Below are 9,292 nucleotides of genomic sequence, written 5' to 3'. Positions count from 1 at the left end.
GTAAGATATCAACAGATTGTGAATTCTGTTCTGTTAGTTCACCTCATGCGTTATTACACAAAAAAGAACAATGAATATTCTTAGATAAAAAATGTTTCTAGTTTAGGAGGAAGTAATCACACTTTAGTTTAATAAAAGCTTCAGAATAGTTGTTGATTTTCAAAATACTTCGTACTTGTAATCATAAAATGGCGTCATTTGAAAATAAGGAATTTTTATGCTCATGGAAAATAGAAAATTATTCATTTGCGTTTCAAAGATATGGCCAATACATTATGAGTCCTTTATTTAGAGTCAACAGTTTAGGTGGAAGTGAATGGTCAATATTTCTTTATCCAAGGGGCTGTTCTGAAACCTCGGTCGACAGTGTTGCATGTAAATTGTATCGCTATAAATATAACAAAGATGATGAAAGTGAAGATAAAATCACAATCGATTTACGATTCGAGTTGTGCAACTCTAATGATATTATTGTGAAAGTTTGTGAAATTCAAAACCAAGAAATTCATAGAGGAGACAAGTCCAAAGAGTTAGAGTTAATTAAAATCAGAGAACTACAGGAGGAAATGGAACTTTGGCCTACTGGCACTTTAATACTTCGCTGCTATTTAATAAAAACTCACGATGTGCTGCCATTAATGCCAAACGAATTTTCTTACTCTAGATGTGAAGCTTTGACTGAGTTTTGCTTGGATAATTTCAAACATACTTCGATTATCATTATTCCGAAATCTCGTGAATGGTTAAGCAAAAAGAAAATCATTTTTCCTGATATGTCTTCAGTTGAAATAAACTGCAAAGTTGTGGGCGATGAAATTCGAGTGGAAATATGGTCAAGAATTGAGAAGTTTAAATCTCGGTTTATTTCTTGCATCGTAACTTTCCTAGATTCAAAAGGAGTTCAAATTCTTTCAAAAAAATTTGCTTTGCTGATTTCAGATGCAAGTCGAAATCTTGCAGGTATTGTTCATGGGCCCGCAAGGAGTGTTCCCAATAATGATATCAAAATGAATATTGAAATATCCTCAACGAATAATGAGGTTTTCTCTACAATTGAGTACTTCAAAGAAGATTTAGGTGTGATTGACCATAACAAACTACAAAGTACTCAGCTAAGTTCCGAGTCTCATTCAAATGAATGCCAAGCTTCAACATCGAACAGTGTCAGTTTGTTTCGCCTTCAAAGTCATCTAAAGAACATGCTTACAGATTCAAAATTTACTGATGTTGTCTTAAAAGCAGATAACGAAGTAATTCCATCGCACAAGGCATTGCTAGCTGTCAGATCGCCTGTTTTCAGTGCCATGTTTGAGCGAGACATGCTCGAGAGCAAGAATGGTGTGGTTGAAATTCATGATGTGGAATCCAAAACACTCAAATTGTTTCTGGAATACTTGTATTCCGGTACAGTTGACAAACTGGATGTGGAAAGTGCGAAGAATCTTTTAGTTGTCGCTGACAAATATGAAGTTCTTTCTTTGAAAGAGATGTGCTCAGGGTACCTGGAATCTGTTCTGTCGTTGAATAATGTGTGTGACGTTCTTTCGTTGTCTGACATGGTGAACGATATCTCTTTAAAATCAGCTGCAATTGATTACGTTGTAAAAAACTCTCTTAAGGTATTACCTTCCACCGAGTGGTCAACGTGGGTCGAACATAATGTGAAATTGGCAAGTGAAATAGTTTTCTAATTATCCCAAAAGTTTAATAACGAAGCGAAAAATTAGTCTGGTAGATGAGATAAGGTTTAAGAAACGTTGTGCAGCTATATTTGAATAACTGGGAGACGTTCAATGTTTAGATACTAGTGCTTTTGATGGGAAAGAACAACGCATCTATGTTCCTGTGGTGTGCAAGATCGGCAATGGTCCCGGACATCTAGTTAAAAAGAGGCACCCATTTGATTACAAAAGATATTAAACTTGAAATCTATTTTTTATTATTTTATTATGAAATTAATTTAATTAATTATTAATTATGATAAATATTTGGTTCAGGTAAAATGTTTTATGAAGAATAAAATATGAAATTTAACGATGAAGTTTCAGATTATTAAAATTTTAATATTCTTTGCATTTAAGAAAAATCAAAGCACTTTGTTTAAATAAGAATTTTTTTACCATATAATTATTTTTATTTATTTAATTATTTTTAATTAAAATGAATTTAAAATATAGTTTTCATTTTTAAAAGTATATATTTTTAATTAAAATTATTAATTAATTGAAATTTAATTAAAGTATTTTAATTATAATTATTAAAAATTGCATTAAAATTTTATTTTATAAATTTTTATATTCCTCACATTTAAGAAAAATCAAAGCTCTTTGTTTAAATAATACATTTTTTACCATATAATTATTTTTATTTAATTAAAATTATTAAAAAATTTATTAATATTTATTTTAATAATTTTAATATTCTTTATTCCTGACTTAATATTAATTTGACCCCTACCTTGCGCATACTTTTTCTTCATTTTCGATGAAAATTTTGAAAATAAGTAAAAACATGGACCTAACCAATTTGAATATTGATGATGATTCTTCAGATATCGAAACGCTTCTTTTTTATTTTAATGTATTTAGAAAAATAATTTATATAATGTGTAGGTAAGTTATATAATGCGATAAAAAAGGCATATATGTAGAAGTGGGCTCATTACTGAAAATCTTAATTTTTTTAATCATTAACAATTTCGTTCTTAAATGTAGGTACTTTCACTTAAATATTTAATTTTATATATGAAATTTGAAATAAAATGATCTTTTAATGAACTAATTTTTAGCAGAGATGTAGCATTTATTTTTTCTTGGAAGTATTAAGTTAGCTAAAAGTTTAATTGATTTATTTTATGCTTATTTTTATATATTGCTGTTTAAAATGCCACTTGGGAATAGCCAGCAAGCCGGCTTTGGGAAACCAAGCGAATTTAAGGTATAGGGTGCTTCTCTTGCTTTTCAGTGGCTCCATCTATTGCTAATAATACGATTTCAGCCACACACACTAATGTTGCAGTTCGTTTTACACGGTGGACCCATTCACACATCCATTCATTCATCCACAAATCATTATTTTGACCAGAACTAGAGAACGATCAAGCTTTTATTCAGTACCACCAGCGGTATTGATTTGTTACGGGAACTTGGAGGCTCCGGCAGATTCAGCGTGCACCAGTCACCTTTTTATACACGGGTTTTCTTTGCCAGCGTTGTTCAAACTCCCGTTCTGACGAACACGAGCCCAACGTCCTACAACCAGTCTATCCTGGTCCTTGAATTTTATATAAAAAATACTTAACAATTAATAAAAAACTGAAATTCGAACTAAATTATAAATATGTTTTAAAGGACAGTGGACAAGAAATCAAACACTATATTAACTTTTGATCTAACTCTTGTTTTAACGTACTTGGATTTCATAATAATGTTATGGGGATATAATCCTGAATATGATCTTGTTTCAAAAGTTGCGAATATAAGTTACGAAATCAATTGCAAAATAACACTTTTTTAAAAAAAATAAATGTACATATATTTTTAACAAATTAAAAAACTTGACCCTCCAAATATGAAGTAAAATCGTATTATGAAAAATTATGTTCAAGAAATCACATTATTAACTTTTAATTTCTCAAGTCGATTCCCCCAAGTCCTTACAGATGTTGTATTATTTAGCAAATTAAAAAATAAAAATTAATAAACAATCATAAAAATAAAACTTTACATAGAATTTTGAAAGTTCTATAAATCTGAGCAAAAAGGTTTTGATTAACTTTCTTTTACTTTGAAAGTACGGCAAAAAATTATTTGAGAAAGTACATTTTTGTGTTTTATTTCTTAAATTAAAATGTTGCCCTTATTAATTAATTAGCACATTTAAGGTTGTGTTCCCGACTTCAGAACTGTGCTCTAATAATTAAAAATCCGATTATAAAATCTGAGGCTATTAAAGTGTTCGCTTTTATAATACATAATCTTACTTTAGATAATTTCATGATTTAATTAGAATTTTCCTTCCTTCCCTTAGGAAAATTTGCCATAGGTTTGCCATAAAAAAATGCCATAGGATATTCCTATGGGGTTTTGCCTATGGCAAAAATTTTGCCATACACTTTTGCCATATACGTATGGCAGAATTTTGCCATACATGTATGGAAAATTTTTGCCATAGGCAAAACCCCATAGGAATATTCTATGGCATTTTTTGAATGGCAAAATTTTGCCATAGGCAAAACCCCATAAGAATATCCTATGGCATTTTTTTATATGACAAATTTTTGCCATAAAACTAAGATGTGCTACAGTTTATGAAGAAATATTTTTCCATAGGTTATGGTACACCTTTGCCATACAGCTATGGCAACATTTCTCGTTGATATTTTACCGTACGTCAAAAAATAATTATCTACAAGAATCTTTCGCAATGGATAATATTAAAAATGCAAAACTTAATAATTGTGGAATAAATATATATCCAGAAAGCTTTTTTTTAAATTTCTTTGATAAGCTTCTCCTGTTTTACTTGCAGAATCCTTTTTGTATGCGGTTATTATTCAAATAAATTTTAAACAGTTAGTACTAACCGCTAGAAAATGGGTCCGGTGGTCGGAGCGAGTGGGGAAAATAATGGTTATGTTGATTAGGAACAAAATATATTGAGTACAGGCAACTAATATTTGTTAAAGCTGCAAAAACAAGAAAATAGAAAGTGGGTCCGGAGGTCGGAGCGAGTACAAAAAACATTAATTTGATTGATTGGTATCATAATTAGTTAGATAAGCGTCAGATATTAGAGGAACCTAAAAGAACACGAAGCAAAATAACGGTCCGATGGTCGGAGCGAGTATGAAAATTCTTTAAATTTCGATATGTGATACTAAACTAAAAATTAAGCAGACTACTAAAACAATAAAATACTATTAAAACTCAAAAGATAAAGAGTGGGGCCGGTGGTCGAAGCGAAATTAGTTTAAAATAGATCAAACGGGACAAAAGCTGAATATGCAACGGTGCAACCAGTGGTGGCACGTGAACAAAATTTTATCTATAAAAAAGATGGTATTAGACGATGAAAAGCTAAGAATAGAAAACAGGCTAAATTAATTGATCCCCTACTAATGAGGGATAAAAAAACTCAGAAAATTTATGTTCAGTTGTGATAAGCACATTTAGGAAAGAGAACACAATATAGAAACATTGGTAAATACAAAACATGTTTAAGACATGATTAAAATTGGTAAAATTAATAATTGTTATTGACAAATTTACACTTGGTCAGGGATAGTAAATAAAAATTAATTGGATATAAGAAATCACTATGACGAAAAAGTTGTAAACTTAAGGAAAGATTAAATTGTTAAAAGCATTTTTGGTTACAGCAGCAGATGACATGGCCAGAGACTGTCCAGCTGATGATATTGAAGCAAAACAATTGTCAACCAGTAATCCAGCAAATCTAGTTAAGTGATGACCCTAAGCTATGTATAAACATGTAACAGAACATTGTACAAATATATGTGGATACTTAAGAAATATTAGTTGTAAAATAGTAAAACACAAAGACATGATAAAAAACAATTTAATGGCAAGCAAAAATTAAACACAAAATATAAATATAAAGCCCTAACATATGTAAGATAATGTAAAAAAACATTGCAAGAACCTAAGTGGAATTAAAATAAAAAACTAATGAGAATGTAAACACTGATAAAAGTACCAGACAGCCGGAAATTAAAAAACTTAATAAATTCAGATAGATAATTGCATAGGCGTTTGCAATAAAATGTTTTTGACCAAGAATGAGATCGAAAAAATATTAAAATAAGTAGCCAAAGTTAGCGAATGATTCCACTTGTAGTGGATGACACGTTAATATGGCGGTCTGATACACTAAGCCTAAATCAATGGAACACCGGATTTTAAACACTCAAAAATGGAAAAATTGGCCACCCGGAGGCCGGAAAAGACTCACCAGGAATGCCTTGTGGGTTTACATGTTGAATTTAATTAACTTCGGGGTGAAATAATGGATATTTATTTCTTTTAAAAGATGTTTTTGAGGACTCCATAGAAGTTGTTGTTTCGTTGGTGGAGATCTAGATCAGCTTTTCTCTATGGCAGTGTTTCCCAAACTTATGACTTTGGTGTACCCTTTCTAAATTTTTCGTAACGCTGTGTACCCCCTAACAAAGAAATGAATGCATTTTTTCTATAAATAAATTGCACAAAAGTTAAAATTCACTACTGGCTGTTGACACCACTAATTATTAACTATTATTCTGCAAAAAATTACTAATAGAAAAATACGTATTCGTAAATTTTCATGTTTTTAAATAAATTTGTTCGAAATTTTCGTTTGTTGCAAGCTATTTCGCATAAGAACGCGTACCCCCGCTAAACTGTTCCCGTACCCCTGGGGGTACGCGTACCACACTTTGGGAAACACTGCTCTATGGTATACTGCCATACAAATCTTTAAGGTTACCATTGGCCTATGGTATACTGCCATACAAATTTCTGTGGTTGCCATAGGCCAATGGTGACGTGCTATACAAATCCTTATGGTTACCATTAGTCTATGGTATACTGACATACAAATCTTTATGGTAGCCATAGGCTTTTGGGGTTTTGCCATACAAATCTCTATGGTAACCATAGGCGTGTGGTATCTTGCCATATAAATTTCTATGGTAGCCATAGGCTTATGGAGTTCTGCCATACAAATCTCTATGGTAGCCATAGGCTTATGGTGTTGTGCCATACAAATCTCTATGGTAACCATAGGCGTATGGTATCTTGCCATACAAATTTCTATGGTAGCCATAGGCTGCCATAGATTACCATAGGCTTCTCTATGGCAAATTTTCTTAAGGGAATTGTCTTAAGGAAAAAACAATTAATAATAAAATTTCATAGTTTTTTTAATTTAAAAAAAAGAATTATTTCAGTAAAAAGATAGTTTTTTGATGAATCTGTGGCATTATTTTGTAGAAAACGATTTCCAATCTTTTGCTTGGAAAATTAAATAGGTAGAAATTGTTAAATTTTATACGGAATGAAAAATTGATCAACACTCATTGGTCAACTTTCATTCGTTACATAATCTTTTTTATTGAAAACTATTCTATTCTATTGGTGAGGTTGAGGCAATCAAAGTAGCTTTAACTAATTTAAATGCTCGTCCTTCTCTTTACGACCAAGCTGTCATCTTCTCGGATTCCCAAGCTGCGATTCTGGCCATTTCCAACTACTCTCAAGCCCCTAGCTCTTTGTCCATTGTGAAATGTAGAACTTTAATGACAGAGATAGGTGAAAAACATAAAACGATTGCCTTACAATGGATCCCATCCCACTGTGGTATCCTTGGCAACGAAAAAGCTGATGCACTGGCCAAAAAAGGTTGCTTTGTTAATCAAGCCCCAAATAACTTGGTTAGCTATAAGTCCACTTCATTAATGATTAATCATGCAATTAAGACAACACATATATCATTGCTAAAAGAACGAACAAAAGAAAAATCGTGGGGAAATGACATCTTTAATCTCCCCGATTGCCCAAGAAGCAGTGCTGTAGCTGCCTTTCGTCTTGCTACCAAGCACGATTGCTTATACGACCATCTTTTCCGTCTTAAAATAGTGGATAATCCTGCCTGCCCCCTCTGCCGCAGTGGTGCGACGATGAATGCTGGACATCTTCTCAACTGTTCAGTTCTCACAAAGAACTGCATTTACTCCCGATACTGGGAGGCCAGAGAACTTTTGTTCAATTTAAGTTCTTGAATTAATTTTTGTGTTTGATGTTTTGCTTTTGTTTTTGTATTTTGTATATTTCATCTCCTTCTGTATTTGTATTTTTGTTTTGTTTTGATCTCTGTACGGCGTTAGGATAATGTCCGTATCGCCTGCTGCATTGGAAATAAAAAAAAAAAATTCTATTCTATTCTATTGAAAACTATGCTTTTCAAGCTTTATTTTCTATAAGTTCCTTGTATGCACATGTAACAACAAGATAATAAAACATAATCATCAGGATCACAATGCGATGTGAAAATGGAACATTCATTTAATGGAACAATTTGTGAATAATTGTTGTTTGAGTGAGTCTGGATACCACATTGCGAGTAAACGGTAGAGAGCAACAAGAGGATAAATGAGTACAATTTTTAACTAATTACGAAGCCCAATTTTTGATTTTTAGTTAGATTTTAAAATTCAAAGATATTTAAGAGATGGACTTTTCTTATTGGCTTAGCGAAAGCCATTGTTTCAAAATTGGATACAGATGATTCAGTTTTGCTACATATTTTAAAGATGACGGTGATATTTGATAGCTTATAGCTCTAATCACAAAAACATGTCTGTTGCACATACTGTATTGCGAAATTAATTTTTTGTACTTAATGCCAGGTGATCTGAATAATTAACGTGATCGTGATAGCGAAAGCGGACAACTTCACTCGATAAACATATCTGAGGTTATCTTAAACCACGAGTTTATTTTGTTTATAGTTATGCTTTTAAAACGCATTTTCAGTAAACTGAATAATTTAAAATTAAGGATAATTGAACCGAAAAAAAATGTTTTGAACTTAAAAGTAAAATTTAGGGGAAAAAGGAACTAGTTCACTGAGGAGAAACGTAAAAAAGACACCCATATTATTATTAATGTCAATGATATTTAATTTCAGAAATAGTTACGAATTAAAGTAAATTGAAAAATGTACTAAAAGACGAAAATAATACAGAAATGGTACTTATTCATTTAAGAAAAGTTAGAAATCAACATATTATTACTGACATCGTCAATGCTCATTAATTGAGCAGCAATGGTTCAAGGGACAGAGCGCTCACTTCCCAACGAGGTGAATCGGGTTCGAATCCCAGCATTGACAGGACGAAACAAACTCTCACCCGGCTCGCTCCGACCACAGTCCTGATGTAAATTATCCTCAGTGGTAGACGGATCATGGGTTTGAGTCCCCTTGCCGTTAGGCTAACCGTGGTTTTTCTCCCCATGTAACGCAAACGCGGATTAGTTTCATCAAAAAGGCAAATTTTCCCAATACTTGATCCAAGAGTTCCCTTGTCTTTTGGCTTGAATTCACAAGGCTACGGAGTATTGGTAGTCGTAAACTCAAAATCCACCTGTTCAATGTCAGTTATAAAATAAAACAAAATGACGATTAATTAATTTTGGTAATAAGTAATAACTGAAATGAAATAAGCTGTAAAGAAAGCAAAATTAATCGAGAAAATGTACTTATTCGTTAAGGCGGCATACCGCAAAATGTC

General features: G+C 32.0%; 2 protein-coding genes across 2 annotated transcripts; both read left to right on the top strand.

The window, feature by feature from the left end:
• LOC139425077 (uncharacterized) lies at window positions 1-2,086 on the top strand. The gene has a single exon (XM_071178113.2). The coding sequence runs from the start codon at window positions 189-191 to the stop codon at window positions 1,689-1,691; it is 1,503 nt and encodes a 500-aa protein (XP_071034214.2). The 5' UTR covers window positions 1-188; the 3' UTR covers window positions 1,692-2,086.
• A 797-nt stretch (window positions 2,087-2,883) lies between these two features.
• LOC147814879 (uncharacterized) lies at window positions 2,884-7,780 on the top strand. Its single transcript, XM_087156525.1, has 2 exons — window positions 2,884-2,937; window positions 7,142-7,780. Exons 1-2 carry the CDS (start codon window positions 2,884-2,886, stop codon window positions 7,778-7,780), a joined length of 693 nt encoding a protein of 230 aa, XP_087012651.1.
• The last annotated feature ends 1,512 nt before the right edge of the window (window positions 7,781-9,292 follow it).

The sequence above is a fragment of the Parasteatoda tepidariorum genome, chromosome 2, assembly GCF_982258835.1.
Source record: "Parasteatoda tepidariorum strain Cologne lab strain chromosome 2, Ptep-v5.0, whole genome shotgun sequence".
Lineage (NCBI taxonomy): Eukaryota > Metazoa > Arthropoda > Arachnida > Araneae > Theridiidae > Parasteatoda > Parasteatoda tepidariorum.
Note: the sequence above shows the minus strand (reverse complement) of the source record. Positions and strands in the feature narration are given on the sequence as shown.